Here is a 22111-nt window from a genome sequence, read left to right as displayed (position 1 = left end):
GTTTAAAATTATTTTAAAATTAAAAAAATTTCACAATCTTCTAGAGATTTGTAGAATCCTCTAAACAAACTGTAGAATATGTAAAAGTAATGAGAAATAATAAAGTCAAAAATAAATCTCTCAGTTTGGACTTTCAATTGAATAACGAAGATCATATTCACGATCGATCTGTATCAGATTTTATCATGATCTTCTTAATTTTTCAAAATATCAATCAAATTCATCGCGAGCGAGAAAGTTTGCCTGTCAAATCATTGTTAAGTGGTTTTTGTTTGATCTTAAAAAAATTCAAGATCCTAGCTGTTCATATCCAATGAAATTTGGAAACTTGTCCAAGCGACCGGCGAATCAGAATCTTGGCGAGAAAATGAGAAGATACACGTGTCGAGGCTAGGGGAGTTGGGGTGGACTGGTAATGATCAGAGAATAACTTGATCATAATTTTTTTTATTCTTACAAAATAAATATTTTCTTTTCCATATTTCGACAGATTATCTAGATTCCTCTAAGAAAGAATCGAATGACAATCGGATAAAAAAGGCGATTGAGAAATGATAACATTGTCTAATTAACGCAATCTATGTATATAACTGGCTTAATATTAGATTAAGATTAAATAAAAAATTAGAATATTCTGAGAATATTGTTTTCCATCAGCGTGCGGCGCAAAAGAGATAATTCTTTCTTGCTTTTGTTATTATTGTTAAAATAAATAGATGCGGAGTCGGTCTGGCCAGGCCATCTGCCTGTGAAATGCTGGCTTATCACCAGAAGAGAAGAGCAGCGAAGTGAATCCCGAAAGGAAGTGATTAATAAGCATGAAACGAGAGCATGAAGACGCCGGAATGGGAAGCGATGACCCGGTGGCCATGGGGCCGGAGACAGCGAAGGGGAAGATGGTCCCGGTGACGAGGACAGGCGACGAGATGGAGTGCGGCGTAGACGAGCTGCTGGCCGCCCTCGGCTACAAGGTGCGGGCGTCGGACATGGCGGACGTAGCTCAGAAGCTGGAGCAGCTGGAGGTCGCCATGTCCAGCGACGACGCCTCTCATCTCCCACAGATCGCCTCGGACACCGTCCACTATGATCCCTCTGATCTCTACGCCTGGCTCGACAGCATGCTCTCCGAGCTCAACGCGCCGCCTTGTACACAACTCCCTCCCCCAATCGCCGCAGCCAGCAGAGGCAACAAGCCCTCCGCCGCCGCTGCTCCCCCGCGGGCATCCGCCCTACACGACTTCAAGCCCGTCGTTTCGCCGACTGCCGCCTCCGTTGGGCGAGTTGTCTGTGACACGGATCCCCAGTCTGAGAAGATATTGTCTCCGAGAGATCCGAAACGAATGAGGACTTGCTCTTCTTCGTCCTCGTCTTCGTCAGCGAAGGAGGCGACCTCGTCGCTGAAATTGGCGACGGCGGCGCTTCCGGTGGTGGTGGTGGACACGCAAGAGACTGGGATCCGCCTGGTGCATGCCCTGCTTGCGTCCGCGGAGGCGGTGCAGCAGGAGAACTTCAAGGCGGCGGACGCCCTGTTGAAGCAGATCTCGGTGCTTGCTGCCTCCCAAAGCGGCCCAATGAGGAAAGTGGCCGGTTACTTCGCTGAGGCTCTCGCGCGCCGGATCTACCGACATAGTCCCCTTCCCCAGGCGGATCGTGTCGCCCTCAACCACCTCCACTCGCACTTCTACGAGAGCGCGCCCTACCTCAAGTTCGCCCACTTCACAGCCAACCAGGCCATCCTCGAGGCTTTCACCAGCTTCCGCCAGGTGCACGTCATCGACTTTGGGCTAAAGCAGGGGATGCAGTGGCCGGCGCTGCTCCAGGCACTCGCGCTTCGCCCCGGCGGGCCGCCTTCGTTCCGCCTCACAGGCATCGGCCCGCCGCAGCCGGACAACTCCGACGCGTTACAGGAGGTGGGTTGGAAGCTGTCCATGCTCGCAGAGAGTATCGGCATCGATTTCCACTTCCGCGGATTTGTAGCCTCGAGCCTCGCCGATCTCGAGCCCCAGATGTTGCTCGAACCGGAGGGCAAGAGGGGCGACCGCGATGGAGTGGAGGAGGCGGTGGCCGTGAACTCAGTGATGGAACTTCATCAGCTGCTGGCCCGGCCAGGGGCGGTGGAGAAGGTATTAGGGACGGTGCGGGCTTTGCGGCCGCGGATCGTGACGGTGGTGGAGGAGGAGGCGAACCACAACGGCAGGACGTTCGTGGAGCGCTTCACGGAGGCGCTGCACTACTACTCGAGCATGTTCGACTCACTAGAAAACGGCGGCGACACCGAGGCCGATGGGGACCTGGAGGAGCAGCAGCAGCACCGGGCGATGGCGGATGCCTACCTAGGCCGACAGATCTGCAACGTGGTGGCGAGCGAGGGCACTGATCGGACCGAGCGGCACGAAACGCTGGGGCGATGGCGAGGCCGAATGGCGCAGGCCGGGTTCGAGCCCGTGCACTTGGGATCGAACGCCTTCAAGCAAGCCAGCATGCTCCTCGCCCTCTACGCCGGCGGCGACGGATTCCGGGTCGAGGAGGCGGACGGCTCCTCACCCTCGCTGGCGCACCCGACCGCTAATCGCGACCTCCGCCTGGCGCGCCGCCGCCGCCGCCGCCGCTCTTTGACCGAGATGTCGCTGTCGCTGTCACGGTCGCGCAAGCATCTCCGGTCCTATTCGTGCGGCGCCACCGCGTCGGGGTGGGTCCACATCGCCCTTATGTGGCCATGGTTGGTGGCGTGTCTCTTCCAACTTCTGTGCCTCAACACACACAAAAAAAAAAAAAAAAAAAAAATCAAAAACAAAAACAAAATGGTTTTGCCGTTCATAGTGCTTGTAAACCTCAACCTGGAAATCATGATCGTGTACTATACGGTAAGACGAGAAAAAAGAAATCCTTTTTTTTAAAATTTATTCTGGAGATCATTACTTGCTTACATGCTCCACTGCCCTTTTCAAAGTCAAAAGAAAACATGTCAACGAATCAGTGACCCACCGGCGACGAAATAAAAGGATAAGCATCAAGACAGCTGGACGTGCCGCAAGATCGTCACCGCCACAGCTCGACCATGTCGTATATGTCTGTCCATGTGTGAACGGTGAAGACGATCTACCTAACGATCCGCCCACGCCTGGTGTGGACTTTCAGCTAACAAACGTGTCGTTGGGCGGCGCAGCGAGCGGGGCGACTCACACTCGTGCAGGGAATGCATATCTACACTTCTAATTTCCACGAAAGCAACAGCTCGCCGTAGCGAATCCTTGCCTGATAAGCTAAAGTCCAATCAGGATTTTGATTGGTTCTTCGACCATCTTCGACGTTGAATTTTTAATAATGATGGGTTATTATCGCTGGGTCGTTATCATTGACAGTGTCGCAGCGCCGGACCTGCGGATAGACCCAAGAGGCCTCCATCCCCGCAAGTCTTACTATCTAGAAGAATTCAAAAACAAATAAATTAATTTTAATCAGTTTATATATATATAATATGATTCAAGATTTTAATTTTGAAGATGATGAATTCAGTTTTTATAAATTTTTTTTATTGATTATCAGAGTAATTGAAAAGTACAAACGGTTCATTACTTAGCGGCCAATGTTTTCAAGGTTGTCTTTTTAGAAAAAGCAATTAATCTATAGTATATTATAATTAAGAATCGATCTGTGAATACTTATTAACTACAAAAGCATCTTGCGCAGGCCAATTTACTGTTCTACGTCCAGGGGTGGAGCCAAGTTTCTTTCTACCCGCGCTTTAGTCTGGGCCCGACGGGCTTAAAAAGGAATTATCATTTAAATTTACTGTAGAAAAAAATAAAAAATTGATGTAAGAGAGGATGATAGTTCGGGGACTTTCGATTAGATCTGGATTAGTTGGACACTATAAATTTTTTGGCTCTGCCATTGTCTACGTCTGAAGGTAATTTACAGTCACTGCTTGCAGCTGTAAAAACACAATCTAATTTGCAATCACTAGATTATTTTTAACGAACATTTCATGACCACCCAGGGAAGAAGTCTTTAGGATGATTTAACTAGAAATATGATAAATTATTTAGTATTTGATCTTATTTTTTAATCGATAAAACATTTTTTTATATGTTTGATAAAAGTTAGTATGCTATTAACTGAACTAATTGATACTTCTATGGATCAACATGTTGTATTAAGAGGTAATCTAAGTTTTTAGAAGAGCAAGAAGCAGATTATTATGTTTAATTAGATCGACAACAAATGCAAAGCGAAACTATGATCCTAACAACATGTGAACACTTATTTGGATTAAATAGTTGATGATTGTATTGAAATATATTATATTATGATGGATCTAGCTAGAGAATTTTGAATCACTCTAAATAAAGGCCTTTATATTCGTATAAGTCTCCTTAATACATCTATACTCTCAAACATCGATGTGATATAGTTTTTTGAGAGCCATGATTTTTTCGACTCATTCTCGACATGAAAAATTATATCAAATGTTCATTATTCATTAAAGTGTTGCGACTATGATATTTACTAATTGACACCACAAATGACTTTCTATGACTCTCCTTTATCAGATAATATCACATTTTTAATTTTTTAAATGACGTGGATCCATCAATAACTTTCGAATGTTATTTTCGGATGAAATCAACTGATGGACTTATAGAGAACTCCAAATCACTACAAACCAAAACCTTTGTACTCGTCTTAACTCTCCTTAATGTATCTATGCTCTCTTCTGCAAAAAGGTGGATCCGCCACCCTAGCGGCCCCACACGGTCGGCCCCACGACCATCTGTGAGGAGGTAAATCGAGAAACTGCAGTTGGTCGACGTAGGAGGGTATTGCCTGGCTTCGCCAGGATTCGAACCTTTGCCCTCTTCTGCAAGTCTGCTACGTCGAACCAACTCAGCTATGCCCCGGGGGCAAAAATCAATCCCAGTAGCCACATCTCTGGGGGTGGTCGGCCCGGTCCCACGGAAGTTTCCCACCGACCACCAGGGTAAATCGGGAAGCGCATACGGCGGCCAATCCAGATGCCTAACATCCTTTGATTGCGTTCCCCATTTGGAGGAAAATTCCTACAAATACGCGTAGCTAGGGATCGAACCGTGAGTCGCTGAGTTACAATCCGGAGCGTTCCCTTCGGCGCACTCTCTATGCTCTCAAATATAGATGTGAGAGTAGTGATTTTTTTCAACTCATTTCCGATCGAGTTACCGTTATCGAATCGATTGCTATAGTATAGCAATTGATTGGTGACATGCATTCACGACACAGAATAATTCCGAACCGATTGGTAGATTTATTAATTGATTGTTATACTATAGCAATTGATTGGTAAATCTTAGGCCCAATCGACAATATGGCCATATTTTGATTCCATTGATTTTAACAATAAGGTGAAAGAGATGAGGGGTAAAAGGGAAATGACTATGTGATTCGGTGATTTTGAAACTTACTTACATGATTTGGATATTCCAGAACTTTACCTATGCGATTGATTCGGTAAAATGCCGAAAGATATTCATACTGATTTTGTTATAAAATTTATGTCATTTTACTGAATTGGGTAAGCACGTTTTGATATTATATAAATCATGTATCATATTTCCGAAATATCCCTCCCTTTCCTTTATAAGTCCATCAGTCAATTTCCTTCAAAACTGACTGATAGATCTAGAGAACTCTGAATCACTCCAAATTAAAATTAATATATTCTTGAAAACCTCTTTAATTTATTTATGCTCCTGAATCAAAATTTGATAGCGTAAATTGAGTTACATTGAAAATACATCTCTAAATTTTTACTTTATCAATTCAAAAATTCATTGCTCTCAATTTACATTATCAAATTCAAAATTGAGAGCACGCATATATTAAAGAGGTTTTTAGAAGTACATTAGTTTTGATTTTAAGTGATTTAAATTCCTTTAGGTTTATCAGTTAGTTTCATACAAAACTAGCAAATGAACCTACACTATTTGAAATTTTAAAATTTTTTCGAATAGGATGAGTCTTAAGAACTTATTAGTGGTATTGGTTAGTGAGTATTATTGTCCTAAGTCTTATAATGAGCTCGTGATAAATTTTTTTAAGCCTTTACCAGTTTAAAAATTTACTATTCTCAATTTACGTTATTGAATTCAGATCCAAGGGCATAAGTACATGAAGAAGGTTTCCAAGAGCATATTAGTTTTGGTTTGGAGTGATTCAGAATTTTCTAAGTCCATCAACTAGTTTCGTTCGAAACTGACTTATGGACCTAGAAAGAAAGAGGGGTATTTCGAGAATATGGTATGTGATTTGGGTATTATGAAAATTGGATACATGATTTAGGTAATATCGATGTTTGCTTATATGATCCAGTAAAATGTCGTGACATAGTTTGAAAACTTTGCCTTTATATTTCTTTAGGAAGATTAGCTAGAAATTATTGGAAATTTGAATGAAAATAAGAAGAGATGGATGAAGGAGACTTCATGTTAATGTTAATGAGACTTTAGTTCCACATTAAAATTTTCAAGGTTTTATTGTTAGTTTATATTATTTCATATGCATGTATATTGTAAACATATGCACGAGGAAAGACTTTCTTTTACAAGAGGGTGCAAATCTAAAGCTCGAATTACACTAACTCAAATTGACTCATGTGCGAGCACGATCTGCGCGTATCGAATGTCGGATCAATCAGGGTAAAATTTGCCAAGTGAATGAACTAATATTTTACCACCTGAATCCATTTTTTGGATTGCTTAAATGTGCAATGAATACATTAATCAATGGTTAATAACGAATTTGTAACCGACCGAGTGAAATGGCTAACCATTAGTGGTTGGCGGCTAACGTTTTGATCTTGACGAGTAAAGGTAATAAATGACCATTAATCAGTCATTGATTGCTGCTTTAGGTCTGAGCTCCTATATAAAAAGATTGTGACCATAAAAGAAAAGAACACACAATAAAAATTTTTGGGAGGAAATGAAATGTGAAGGTTGAGAGGTATATATGCAAGTGTGTGGATGGACATGTAGATGGAAGCAACATACATGGATGTATGTGTGTGGGTATATGCAAAAATAGAAGCGACAAAATACAGGAGATGATGAACACACAAACACAAATAGATGTACGGTGGATGTATGGCTCAATATATATATATTTTTAATTATTTATAGTAATTTTCTATATCGTTTTATGATTTAAGGGTATTTTTTATTCTTGCAAGTTAAGATTTTATCTAAAATCTATTTATACACATGTTTACTTGTTTTCGATGACTTTTAATTACTGAATAATTTTTTTCGACAAAAACCCTAGTGACACCGCATTTCTTTTCATTTTCTAACTTTTAGTGTTTATTTTTTCTGTGATTTTTTTTTCAATTATACGTCTCTTATTTACTAAAAAAATATTCTTATTTAGTTATATATACCAAGAGCTTTAGCTTAATTTTTTTATATATAAATGATAATTCACTCATATTATTCAATAATTCATAGTGCCGTCCTTCACATGGCCACATAAATATTATCAGCTTCCATCTTCCAGCCACCAAGATTTATAATTAAGATCTCTCAGCAGAGCTGTTTATAGAATGAAGCACTTGTGGTGTATTTTCAAGATTCAAACCCGTTATCTTTAAGTCAAACGATAACAATTTTAAGTTGTTCAAATTTATTTAATAAGTTAATTAATCCAAACAAACCGACTTAACTTTGTTTCTTTTTAACGAGCTTGCTTAATTAGTATCAAACTAAGTTCTTGACTTAAGCTTAGTTAATATCAACTCTCTCAATTAGAGTTTGCTTAATTGTTTAAATTTTTTGCATTAATGACCTTGAGATTTTAATCTTATTTGTTCAGTCTATTGCACGATGGAGCTTCTGTAAATGTAGGATTTCGAAAAAGAATCTATCGTACAAAGTTTTACTCTATTTTGTAAGAAGTTATTTTTTAGACTCGACCTCATAACCTCTAAATTACAAGACAATAATTTTATGATTATGTCAAGACTCCTCTTCTTTTATTCATAAATATTAAAACACATATATTTACGTTTGTTAGGCTAGTAAAGGCTCTGGCTAGTTGCGTTACATGGAGTCCAGCCACCATGGACCCACAACTTAGAAATGCATGTGTGGCTACCTTAATTTCCTTTGTTCTTCGTTCTTCTTCATGCGAAGACCTACGCGAACAAAATGTCTAAATAGTAAGGTTACGCTGTTGAACAAGTGTGCATGGTTTTCTACTTCTAGAAAGCGATCGAGCTGCATCTTTCTTAATTTCACGAGTGAAACCTCCGAGCACCTTCTGAGCACTTCTTTCCCAGTTTTGCTAATTTAATTTCTGCATGGAACATCATCTTCGTAATGCTAAGCCACCTGCCATAAAAAAAATAATTTTTTAGGGATGAAAATTAATGATAAAAAATTTTTCATCATAAAATTGTAATATAATTTTTTAGCAATAATATTTTTGTCATTAATTAGTAATAACTTTTGCTATAAAATTTTCTTTGTTGCTAATTCTGTAATATATCAAATTCGTTATAAATTTCGTTATGAAAAATATTTTTATCGTAAAATTTATCATAAATTGGTGACAAAAAAATATTCGTCACAAATTCTAACTCTCTTTTTAAGTGTTTTTCAAGTCTCTTCTTCTTTCTCGATCGTCATCTTTAAGGAGCGTGCACGTCAACAGTTCTAAATTGATGTCTAAACCATCTACAGTATATTGGTTAGAACATTAATATTGTTAATTTCTTTTTAAATAGGATTGATGAGGCCAAATCAGAAGAAGAGATAAGTCTTTATATATTTAGTTTCTAAATTTTAGTTTTATTTTTAGGAATGATACTTTTTCTTTTTCTGTTTTTTCTTATGCAAGATGAGAAAAGATATGGACGGAAAAGGAAATAGAATCTCCGAAGGGCAAAGACGACGATGACGATTTTATTGTACTTTTTTTTATCCTCAAACTTCTTTATATTACTTGTATCATTTAGATATGGATTTATATTATAACTGGATGTGGTGAATTGAATTTTATATCATGTTGATATTGATTTGGTATCATGCATGTAGTGTATTTGAATGAATGTTGTATGAACATGTTATATGTATAATTTGAAGAATAGATTGTGTTTATGATATGATATGAGATTTGTATTGAATTAATATGGTGGAATGAATATGGTCGAATTAGTATTTAATTTGTTTGATATGTTTGTATAAACAGGTTATATGTATAATTTGAATCGTTCCGATCGGATCAAAATTTTATATTTATGAAATAATCCACAAATAAGTAGGATCTTCTACATCAATCTTCTGGTTGCTAACAGGAACCATCTAGCTGAATGTCTGCAGTATGAACCTGTCAGCACATTGCCTCTTAAATCTCCTGGATATCATGTGGATAAGGAAGACTATGAAGTCAGTGCGAGTTGCCTATCATTTAGAAGATCACCAATCTCACTTGAAAAATATTCAGTCCTAGATTTGAAAGATGTGGAAACTTCCCCCATCTATAACTATTATGCAAAAGCGAGGACACCACCAGTAAGATCACCTATAAATGAGTTAAGATGCTTTCACAGTTTCTCATCTACGCTACGTACGAGGTATAACTTATCTGAATTCATTTCCCGAGGAAGTTTTATAAGGAGAAGAAATAACTATTCAACTAGCGAGAAAGATTGGTGTGATGAGAATTCAATTTATAGAAAAGATAATCAGGTTGAATTTCTTAGAATATTTGAAAAGACTGTTTCGAGTATCTGTTTCCAAGAAGATCAAAGTAATCATGAAGATGCTGATTTGGAAATAACAACTATTTGGCAATTACTGAAAAAGAAAAATGAGGTGAAACACGGTCCCACAAAACAACAGATCCTTGACAAATTACTGGAGATCATTTCTGCTTCTAAAAGGGAAAACATCATCAGGGAATCAGTCTCTATTCTCTTGCTTCTTATATCAGAAGATAAAACAATTATTCAGGATATTAAGAAGAAGGGGACTCATTTATGCAATCTTGCGAGTGCATTGAAGAGAAATGTGCATGAGGCTGCTATCATTATCTATCTGCTCAATCCATCACCTTCAGAGATGCGGAATCTAGAGCTTCTACCAGCACTAGTGGAGGTTGCTTGCAGTCCAGGCAGTCACACAAAGGAGTCCGTAGAACTACCACTGACTCCATCATCAGCATCAATAGCTATGATTGAAATTTTAGTGACTGCCTTTGACTATGTAACTAATAATATGCATTTGTCAGCTATTAGTTCTCCACAAATTCTCTCTAAACTAGTGAATGTTGCAATGTATAAGAACTTGGAGGAAGGTGTGCCTTTAGCAGCTATACTAGTGAGGTGTATGCACCTTAATGGAAACTGCAAGAAGTTCCTGTCACAGTTTACACCAGTGGAACCATTCCTTCATCTTCTGAGAAGTAATGAAAAACGTTCCAAATTTGCTGCACTGCAATATTTCCATGAGATTTTGCAAATACCACGGTACAGCTATATAATTTCCATTTTTACAAGATAGCATTACCTATGTCACTTTAAATTACATTTACCATGTAAATTGCCTCTCCATAAGCAAAATAGTTAGCCACATTGAGACCTTCAAATGAATATATATATTTCTAATATGTGATGCTTGACCAGTAATTTGTAAGTGGGGGATGGATAGTTTTCTCAGTCAACAGATGTGATACAACATATAAAGCTTAGCAAGGGAAGAAGCCTTCCCATTTTGTATAGAGGAAGTTATAAACTATGCATAGATTGAATTCTTAAAAGTCTTTGCTGCCACTGGTTCTAGATATGATCTGATTGTAGTGTTCTTGATTGCTAACGTATATACTGGGCATCTCTGTTCAAACTAACCTTGTCAAGATATTATATAGTGTTGTGAAAGCCATTTATATGCGAGGAAACTTTAATATGCAGCATTTTGTGGTAACAATAATGTAGAAATAAACGTCTTGGAAATATTGAAGTTAAAATTGTTTAGTTTTCTTGGGATTTCCAATGGAAATAGAATACCCTAATACCTTTTGTTCATTGATGCAATTTAAGTTCAGACCAAGTTTACTGAATTCCATCAGCTCAAATACCTCAGGGCATCAGGCATTCATCTACTACATCAGATACGGCAACAGAGAAGTATCAGCATCATGCACTTATTGATGGCCTGTATCCGACAAACTGAAATTGAGCATCAACTTATGGCAGCTAATCTCCTACTTCAACTGGACATGCTGGTAAAGTCCACATTGTTCTGTGCTTTATTTTGGGTTATGGCATTGAATGTACTCTTCTGAAAATTTAAAAATCAAGAATATTAATAATTATTTTTCTTTGAAAATAGGAGAAACTAGAAATTTCCATTTGACTTCACATGCCTGAACACCACAACATTTATTTTTCTTTGAAAATAGGAGAAACTAAAAATTTCCATTTGACATCACATGCCTTAACACCATAACTTTTTAGCAAGATTTGAGTATGTCCGGTTGTTTTCATATACTTCTTAAAGTCTTCTTTAAGAAGTACACTGATCTTGCAATCTCAATTCGTTATATAGAGCAAAAGATTAAGCAGTCCTACAAAATTTTGTTCTATGCAACTCTACTAAATCTGTTTCGAGAAGGTAGACCAGACTTTATTAACTCAGCAAGGACACCTAATGTTAAATGTGTATCTGTCCAATCCAAAAGAAGGGATAAAAGGATGACAAGTGTCTTTTTCATCACAAGCTTGGACACTATCAAAAAGGTTGTCAAAAAAAATAAAAGGTTTGGTTCTAAAAAAGGTAAGCCTAGTTCTTTTGTATGTTTTGAATCAAATTTGGAAATGTTCTTCATAATACATGGTGGATTGATTCTGGTTGCACCATTCATGTTCCAAATACAATACAGAAATTCCTTATGAACCAAACCATTAAGTCAAATGAAAAGTTTGTATTTATAGGAAACTGAGACGAGGCTCCAATTGAAGCCATTGGAATGTATCATTTGATTTTAGATACTGCATATATCATTTAGATTTTTTCAAAGCTTTTATTTTACTTTTGTTAGTAGAAATTTATTTTTTAGCAAAACATGGTCTTGATATATTTGGATGCTTTTTTAAGTTTGAAAAAGAATATTTCAGTTTGTTTAGGCATGACATTTTATTGGTTTTGGTGTTCTTTGTGATGGTCTATATAAATTAAAGTTTAATAATTTATTTGCTGAGACTCTATTAACCTAGCATCATAATTCTAAATGTGATTTTATGAATGAGAGGCTTAGCTTACTTGTGGCACATAGCTTAGTAAAGGTTTATGTCATATATCCAAGGAAAGGTCGCATAAATTAGTAAAGAATGAAATTATTCATGATTTAGATTTTACTCATTTTGATATTTGTGTGGATTGTGCTAAGGGAAAACATTAAAAAAACATACAATTAAGAAAATAGCTATAAGAAACATACAACTTCTAGAAATTGTGCAAACAAACATGTGGAGCTTTTGATGTTCCATTTCTTGGCGGAGAAAAATATTTCATTACCTTTATTAATGATTATTCATGTTATGATTATATTTATTTGTTGCACGAAAAATTTCAATCAATAGATACCTTAGAAGTGTTTCCCAATGAGGTTAAAAGACAATTAGATTAAAAGATGAAGATTATCAAGTCTGATAGAGGTGGTGAAGATTATGGAGCATTATAAATTTGGACAATGTCTGGTGTATTTGCTAAACATGGCATTTGTGCTTGATACACAATGCCAAGGACAAGGTTTAAAATATCAAGCCGTGCCGGAGTTTCGGTCCCGGACCGGAACGATACAGTTTCGGTACCGTATCGTACCGTGCCGATATAGTTTCGGTATTTTTAAAATATAAAATATATTAATTAAAATAAAAGATTTAATATAAATATTTAAAAATAAAAAATAATTTTTTTTGATAATTTTATAGATTTTAATAAAGCCTATTTAAATTATCCCGAATTATAATTTTGAACTATAGCTAGGAATTGATTATTAAAACCTAATTAAACCCTAAGTTTTAAAAAACGAAAAAAAAAAAAGAAAAATCGCGATCGGTACGCGCGGCCCGCGCGCGGAGTGTCGCCGGGCCCGGGCGGCGTCACCGGGCTAGGGCGGCGCCCCCAGCGGGGTCGTTGAGGCCTCGCGACGCCTCCGGAGGCATCTCCGAGGCCGCACAACGCCTCCGGAGGCGTCGTCGAGCTCGGGCGACACCTCCGGAGGCGTTCCCTGGCCGGAATTGCTGTGTCGGTGCCAGTGCCTCGGCGGAACGAAAATTTTCGCCTGTATTGCCCGATACGGCACGAAATTTCAATCCTTGGCCAAGGATACCTTTTTACCATAATAAAATGATATAGAAAAAAGGTGCAATCATACACTGATTGATATGCTTAGGAGTATATTAAGTAATTATTTTTTACTCTTGTCATTGTGGATGTATGCTTTGAAAATCATAATGTATTTGTTTAACAAAGTTTTCAGTGATAAGGCTCTTTTTGAATTGTGGAAGGAAGGAAACCAATATTTGGGGTTGCTTGACGAAAGTAAGAATTTATTATCCACATGAAAAGAGATTGGACTTAAGAACAAGTGGATTCTTTATTGGTTATCTAAAAAATCCAAAGATATAGATTTTATTATTAGGTTCATTGAGAATGGTGAAACTAGTGGGTGTTAAACTACATAATGTAGAAATTCAAAAAGTTAGGCTACAAGTTCCTTTACCCATTACTTCTCATGTTGATCCTATGGTTGTTGGGAAATTTGACAATTTACAAGAATACAAATAAATGACCAAAAACTCCATCCATGATGAAGTTGTTCATAATGAACCTCTAGTTGATGGATTAAAAGAGTAGCATTAAGAAGGTCTTAAAGGGAAATAAGATATTATTATGTGGTCTATCTATGAATTGCATGAAGGGTCAAAAAGAGTTGGTTGTAAGTGGGTCTTTAAGACCAATTGTGACTCCAATGGTAATTTTTTTATTAGTAAATGTGTATATTAGCTCAAAAAAAGGATGTATAGCATTGGCCTTGAACATGTTGTCACAGCTGACGAAGTGTCATATCTAAGTATATGTTTAGATTCCTATACATGTGTATCTGTATCTTTCTATATATGCCCTCTACCTTCAGCCTCTCTCAAAAACGCTACGGTTCTTGGCCAATCTTGTGTGGTGTACCAGGCATGTCAAAAGTTATGTGCCACAATACTACTACTTGAATACTCGAAATATCCTCTTATTGGTGCTCATTTCCTATCTCATGCTGAGCTACCCTGATCCTTCTCTATAGAAGATCTATCATGAGGCTGATAAAGAAAAGGTGCTCATGCGCCTCCTCCACACCTATATAAAATATGCAGGGCTTCTCCAAAACATGTGGCAATCTGTCTTGAGTTGGCAACCTCCCATGTGCTAGTAACCATACTGTTAAAGCATGGCTCAGCTGTGTATATGTCTTCTAGATAGTGCTGGCCTAGACCTCTTAAAGTAGTCACAAGCTCTATCCACTCCAATGCCATCCTGGGCAAACCATCATGCTAACCATTGTGTTGTAGATGCAGATGCAGATGAGCCCTCAACTCCCAATATCTCATCGCGGATGTGTAGTAGCTTCTTGATTAGTGGTGAGTCTTTGCCCACAATTCTACTCGTCTCAAGTATGTGTGATATATCCATCTGATCCAGAACCTTAGATAATAAGACTTTATTTCATGCCTTCAGGTCTCATAGTCCATAGCCTCCTTCCTCTCTTGGTGTACAGACATTTGCCCATATTAGAGGGTTCTTTGAGATCCAATCAAAAGCTCTGCATAGCAAATAGATTCTATCAATGATCCTTGATGATAGTGGAAGGATCGACAACCCAAAGCACTCAACCCCCTACAAAATAGATGCTATCAACTATTTTCTCCACATTGGACAGTGTGTGTCGTGGCCGGGAGTTGAGCCTACCGATGATGGTGTCTACCAATGTGTTGTAGTTTGAGATCCTGAGCTTCTTTGATGTGGGATGCCAAAGTATCTGAATGGGAAAGCTCCCTCCTAAAATCTAGATAACTTTAGTAGGCTTGCTTTGGTGCACTCATCCACTCCAGCCACATAGATCTTTAACTTCATTCGATTAGTGTGCAAGCTTGCTATCCTCCTAAATTGCTCCATGCAAGTGACCAGTACATTGATGATGTATCCCCTCTAGCAAAGAGCAACAAATCGTTTGCATATGCAAGATGTGTGATCTCTTGTGCAACACATTTGGGATGATAGTGAAAGCTCTGATCTGATGTGCCCCTTTATAACAACCGTGAGAACATCTCTAGATATTTCCCAAAGAGGTATGGTGATAGTAGGTTCTCTTGCCTCAGTCCTGTAGCACCCTTGAAGTACCCATACAAGACCTCCATTTATAGCTATTGAGAAGGCAGTAGAGGTAACACGTTTCATGATCCATGCCACTAGTTGTTGTGGGAAACCCAAGCCAAGTTGATTATCCTGAAAGGACTAACTGGCTAAGTCAAATGCTTTCTAGGGATCTTTCTTTAGTATATATTTGGGGATGCCCTCTTATGTACTTACTGAGCAACTTTTGGGCTAGGTGAATATTATCAACTATGGATCTTTCTTTAACAAAAGCTGGTTGTGTTGGGTGTAGTATGACCCCCACTACTTCTACTAATCTACATGTCAATATTTTGGAGATCATCTTGTAAAAGACCATACAACACGAAATGAGCATGTAGTCCGCCACTTTTGTTGCATGTGCTGACTTTGGAACTAACATTATAAGGGTATGATTCCATTGTTTAAGGAGCCTGTCATATGAAAAAATTCTAAGCATCTTGGAAGTCCTCTTTAATCAATGATAATATTAAATGAACAAGGCTATACTTATTGCCAAAGGTTTCACTCGGAAGGATGTAGTTGACTACAAATATATCTTTTTTCTTGTCTAAAAAAAGGACTCACTAAAAATTATTATGGAAATGGTGTCTCATTATGAGTTAGAGTTACATTAAATGGATGTGAAAGTGACCTTTTTGAAAAATTAGATGGAAAAAATTATATGGATCAACTTGTGGGGTTTTTAGTTGAAAGAAAGGGACATAGTGTGTAAACTTAAAAAGTCGAACTTAAATAAGTTTCTCGACAATGATATCTTAAATTTAATAATACTATGATTTCTTTTGGATTCAAGGAAAACACATATCTAAAGGTTAGTGGGAGAAAGTTTATTTTTCTAATTTTATATGTTGATGATATCTTACTTGTTAATAATAATCTTGATTTATTACATGAGACCAAGTCATTTCTTCAAAGATATGGATGAGGCATTATATATGATAGGAACTGAAATATGTCATGACAGATCACAAGAAGTGTTAGGGTTGTCTCGAAAATCATATATTAACAAAGTTCTAGAGAGATTTAGGATGGAAAAATATTCTGCAAGCATTGTTTCAATTCAAAAAGGAGATAAAATAAGTCTTATGCAATGCTAAAAGAATGAATTAGAACCCAAAGAAATAATGCAAATTCCTCATGCATCTATTGTTGGGAGACTTAATGTACTCTCAGACTTGTACCAAACCAGATTGGAGTGTTGGATGGGTATAAAAGGAATCCAGGATTGGATCACTAGAAAAATGCAAAGAAAGTTTTGCAATATTTGTAAGGAATGAAAGATTAGATGCTCACTTATAGGAGATTTGATCATATTGAGATGATAGGATACTCAGATTCAAATTTTGTTGGATGCTCAAATTATAGAAAATCCACATTTGGCTATTTGTTCCCCTTAGCTGGAGTAGTAATTTCATGAAAAAGTGTGAAAGAGTTTGTCATTGTTGCATCTACAATAGAAGTTGTGGTTGTGCTTTGAGGCCACTATTCATGGTATTGCCAAACTGTTGAAAAATTATTGTAATAATATTGCAGTAGTTTTCTTTCCTCAAAACGACACGAAATTTAAAAGGTGCTAGACATATGGAATTGAAATACTTTGCCATTAAAAAAATTCAAAAACAAAGAGCTGTTAATTGAGCACTTTAGCATTAATCTTATGATTGTGGATCTATTAAATAAAGAATTGCCACCAAAGACATTTAATGAACATGCCAAATGAATGGACATTATGAAAAATTGTTAATGACCTTATACTTGGGTTTGATGCTCTTTAAGTAATTGACTCTTTGAGCGCTTTAAATATTGTTTCTGATACATTAATGCATGTTGGTTTTTTATGTTAGTATATATACATAAATAAGCTATGCAATTATTAATAGGATTTGACTTTTATAAAAAAAATATTATTGATGAACCATTATGTTTACGTTTATTTCAATTCATGTTAAGTATAAAACTAATATTATGATACATAGAAGCAACTATGTCGATCATAGATGTAACCATCATGATCCTTATTAGTTTTTGCTTAATAATGATTTATGATCGACCAATTTAAGAAAGAATTTAGATTACACTTTGCACAATATGTTTAAAGTAAAGAATGTCATATGGGCCAAGTTGGAGAATGTTAAAAATAATTTTATTTTTTATTAATTGCCCATATTATTTGACTTTATTATGATTAAATGTTTCACATTATTTAACTTTATTATGATTTATTTCCCTATCATATGACCCACACTATTTGACTTTATTATGATTTATTTTCGTAATAAATTGGCACATTATTTAACTTTATTATGATTAGTTGTTTTATTCATATTGGTCAAAAAAAGAGACATTGCTCATATTCATGTATTGCGAGAATGAAAGATTTAATTGAAAATAAAGAGACAATTAAGTGCCACATTAATGGGATATAAAATGAAAGATTGGAAAGTTGGTCCTCTCTTTACCCATTAAATGGATCTTTTTCTCTATCGAAAAGTTTAATCAACAATAGAGGTCAAGAGGGAGAAATATAATTTTCTTAAAGAGTTCTATCATTTTCTATATATTTGAAAATTAGTTCTATCAATTTCTATATATTTGAAAATCATTTTCTCCTAAGTATCATATTGTGAAAATTATTTTATTCAAAAATCTTGGGCATTAAATTTTGTGAAAACATAAGGCTTAATTTGCATATTCATGGAGACACTATTAACGCTCTAAGGATGATGCGATCAATTAAGTGACTCTTCTTACCATCTTATTGATAGCTAGTAAGCATTAGGATATCAATCCTTGAAATAGATTCTGTGACTATTTTCATGTGGGCTACTAGTGTGAAATATAGAATGGCATACACTACGTTTTTAACATTATGAGTCTTACCACATCAATTATACCTTTGCACTACCATATTAAATTTCTCTTATTTCCTCTTGACTTCTGGTTGTAACCCAGTGACCAGAACCATCTAAATCCATGTATTGTCCTCTGTATCTTTTTCTTTATGATGATTAGCTTTCCTTATGTTTTAGATTAATCTTTTGCCCCAATTTAAAGGCCGCAACTTATGCTTGAGGATATATTTGACAATACAAATGTAAGTACCCAACCCTTCCACTTATTTCTCAAAAAAGTACACAGGTTAAGTTGTATGGACAAAAGAAATAGGCTGAAGTTCCCAAATCCAAATAAGTATCAAAATGTTGAGTTGTGTGGATTTTGATCTTTGATATGAATGACATGGTTTTGATATTGTGCCAACATGTGGATGCATGTTGCTGATGGTGAATTGGAGGTGAAAGGATGAAGGAGATAAAGAAAAAGAAGAGAAAAGAATTATATACCCATGAGAAAATTTAAAATAACATTTCATGCCACATTTTTTGTCGCATGGAAAGTGGTACAAATTCAATATGTGGACACAAATTAAAAAAATTATAAACATTATTCCAATTTATTTTTTATGTGGCATAGCATGCCAAAAAGCATCAGATTTTGGCATGATATGCATCAACATGATCACCATTGGCAACACAGGAGACATTATTTATGCCAATTACTAGTTTAGGTAAGTAACCGAACTGATATCAACTGTGCTGCTTATTATGGTACGAGATTTCAAATCACAAATCAAACATCCTTCTTAATATAAAAATAAGCATAGAAGATATTTTGTCTTGTGTGCATGTGACTAAGAGATCATTTAATTGAGATAAAAGCTTAGTAACTGCATATTTTTCTTTTCGAAGTTAAAATGTTGATCAATTCCAATCTGATACGGGGAAGAACTGAACAAGGAAGTATTGACCATATGCATATTTTTACATGCAGGAACAATCAAGTGGTACGAGTGTTTTCAAAGAGGAAGCAATGGAAGTTTTGCTGGAAGCAATTGCCCAGGGAAAGAGTAGCAAGATCCAGATATTAGCTGCAAATATACTCTCAAACATTGGAGGAACTTATTCTTGGACAGGAGAACCATACACTACTCCATGGCTGTTAAAAAGAGCTGGTTTAACATCTACTTGTAGTAGGAATATGATAAAAAACATAGACTGGCTTGATCCATGCTTGCAGGTAATAGTCAAGATCATTCATCATTGTATGTGGCACACATATGGAAGCCAAGTAGAGACCTTTTGTTAATATTCACGTTTAAGGGGCATTCTTCATACTCTCTTCAAGATGAGAATATGTTTCATACTGATTTAGACTTATTTAGACTGAGAAAAACAAATATATTTGGGGAAACTCATAGAACCTTTGGTTGACCTTCAAGAAAACAAAGTCACCCATGTGTCACTGGTTTATCAGTGTTTTTTTGGTTCACTGAACTAACTTATTCTGCAATAACATAAACCACCAATCTAGTTCATACATGGTAGGATTCTAAAGAGATCAGCTATTTGCCTACATTTGTTTCTCTAACACTACGTGAGTTGCTCTTGGTTACCCAAGTTCTTTCTTGTAACATACTTGTCTATGTATTAAAATTGAAGAAAAAAAACTTCAAATGAAATAGACTGATGAAACTAGAATGCATTTGTGCAGGATATTGAAATAAATGCATGGAGTTCAAAAGCTGCAAAAAGCATTATTAAAATGGGTGATCTATTGTTTGATGCTCTGGAAAAAGGGATTCAAAGCAAAACCAAGATTGTTTCACATGACTGTTTAGTATTTCTTGCATGGCTTGGGAGTGAAATTGCAATTATGGGTTCAACTAATGCAAAATATTCCCTTGAAACTTTGTTAACTGAAATAGCTCAGTTTCTTTACCCGGGCTCAGATCTTGATGACAGAGTTTTATCATGCATTTGTGTGTACAATTACACTTCTGGGAAAGGTAAAAAACAATAACAGCCATAATATTATCATTTTGGAAGAAAGTTGAAGTGGAAACGACAATGTTCTTTGGTCCAAAATGTCTACTCTGGTCAGGGATGAGTATAATGCAGTATAAGAGCTACAAAGAGTAGAATCTCAAATTGATAACTTATCAGTACCTTGTCGACATTGAATATCTCCTTCAAAAAAGATATGATTTAAACAAAAATTTAAAAATCATCAATGCACATGTATTTTCACATTGAGTTAAAAAGTCTTACCAGCGTGCAACACAATTGGATCAGTTTTGTCCAATGAAGCACCATTATATTCACTACCTGCTGCAGCTATTTTATTTCTGTGCAATTTTATAGGCTCTAAACTGTAATAACCATCCACATTTTCTAATTCATAGGAAAGCAGAAGCTTATGAACTTCACAGAAGGCATACGAGAGTCTCTGAGACGTCTATCAAGTTTCACATGGATGGCTGAAGAATTACTTAGAGTAACAGACTATTTTCTTCCCACCAAACCGGTTAGTTTTATTAAAATACTCTTTTCTTTTGAGAAAGAAAGGATTATTCAGATAATAGAAATGGAAATAAAATCGCTATTCCTTGGCAGCATGCTTATTAATAAATTTATTTGGATGAACTTAAACATCCAAATGATAGCGACTATAGTCTTTAAACATGATTATACAAGGACCATCATTTTAATTGTTATTACACAAGTATTATATGCTAAATCTTTCTTTATATGATTAGGAACATAAATATCTAAAATTGATTGCATTATCTAGTTTGTTTCCTACTCAATTCTTCAAGACAGGGTAGCCTTAATACTATAATGTGCCCGCCCATCTAATACTGTAGCAACTGCAGCGTGTTTCCTGTGTGCATACTCAAATTGTAGAGGTGGGCCAGGTGAGCATGGGAGCTGCAACTGCTCTGATCTTCTTCAAAGGACAGCTTTGTGTTGGTCATTGCGATGGCTCAATAAGGGTAAGCATTATCTGGACTAAAAATGTTAAGCTACTGTCTTTGCCGTAGATTTGGTGTTTTACACTCACTTTTCCCAGTCAACCCAAGCTAAAAAGGACACCAAACTCTTTGATATTGTCATATGAATATAGCTTTTCATGGTGTTGGACAGGCACTGGATATATTTTTCTCAAATAATATTGAAAAAGTAACCCCATTATATGAGTTCAAGAATCAAGGAGATGAAATACCATCATGGGCCTCTTTTTTTTTTTGGAATAAATTTAAACGTAATCATTTAGCTATAACTTAAGCCTCTGATGCAACACTAAATTCAAATTATAGAACCACCTAGGAACTAAGAACAAAATTGATGAAGCAACTAAGGAAATAACCTCACATAGAGTAAAAACTCACAAAGAGAAGTCAAATTAGAAATTGTATTAATTCAAAGATAATTCAGATATAGGACTCAGGACTCCTTATATAGACTCAACTCAATAGTAAATATGGAAACAAATATTTTAAATAAAAAAATAGTCTAAATACAATAGGGATTATAATTATTCCCTATTTATTACCAAAATAGAAAATAGCAATCACCAAATAATAAAAATTAAATCTCTGATTTATTGTAGATGCATCAATCTTGAATATTTTCTGTTCTTGAAGATTTTCGATTTCTCTCCTTTGATTGTGGATGAATCAATATGGAATTTATCTTTAATTTATTTTCTTCAAAGCTATCTTCTTTTCTGGCAATATTTGTTTCCTTGTTTGCATTATTTTCCCCCACTGAGAAAACTCGACTCATGATGAGTTGTTGACTTCTCTTTCTTAGATCTTCGTTTCCAAGCATAAG

The 22111-nt window shown here is 36.4% G+C and overlaps 1 protein-coding gene and 1 pseudogene across 1 annotated transcript; both read left to right on the top strand.

The window, feature by feature from the left end:
- The first annotated feature begins 648 nt into the window (after positions 1 to 648).
- Positions 649 to 2802, top strand: LOC141826923 (DELLA protein DWARF8-like; annotated as a pseudogene).
- LOC141827107 (putative E3 ubiquitin-protein ligase LIN-1) lies at positions 2622 to 21318 on the top strand. Its single transcript, XM_074714376.1, has 7 exons — positions 2622 to 2719; positions 9329 to 10501; positions 11115 to 11256; positions 19269 to 19514; positions 19989 to 20283; positions 20680 to 20801; positions 21151 to 21318. Exons 1-7 carry the CDS (start codon positions 2622 to 2624, stop codon positions 21316 to 21318), a joined length of 2244 nt encoding a protein of 747 aa, XP_074570477.1.
- Positions 21319 to 22111: the final 793 nt, after the last annotated feature.

The sequence above is a fragment of the Curcuma longa genome, chromosome 4 (assembly GCF_044706935.1).
Source record: "Curcuma longa cultivar G26 ecotype Majalengka, Jawa Barat chromosome 4, ITB_CL_G26_1.1, whole genome shotgun sequence".
Lineage (NCBI taxonomy): Eukaryota > Viridiplantae > Streptophyta > Magnoliopsida > Zingiberales > Zingiberaceae > Curcuma > Curcuma longa.
The sequence above is the reverse complement of the archived record's forward strand: the minus strand, read 5'-3'. Positions and strand labels throughout refer to the sequence as shown.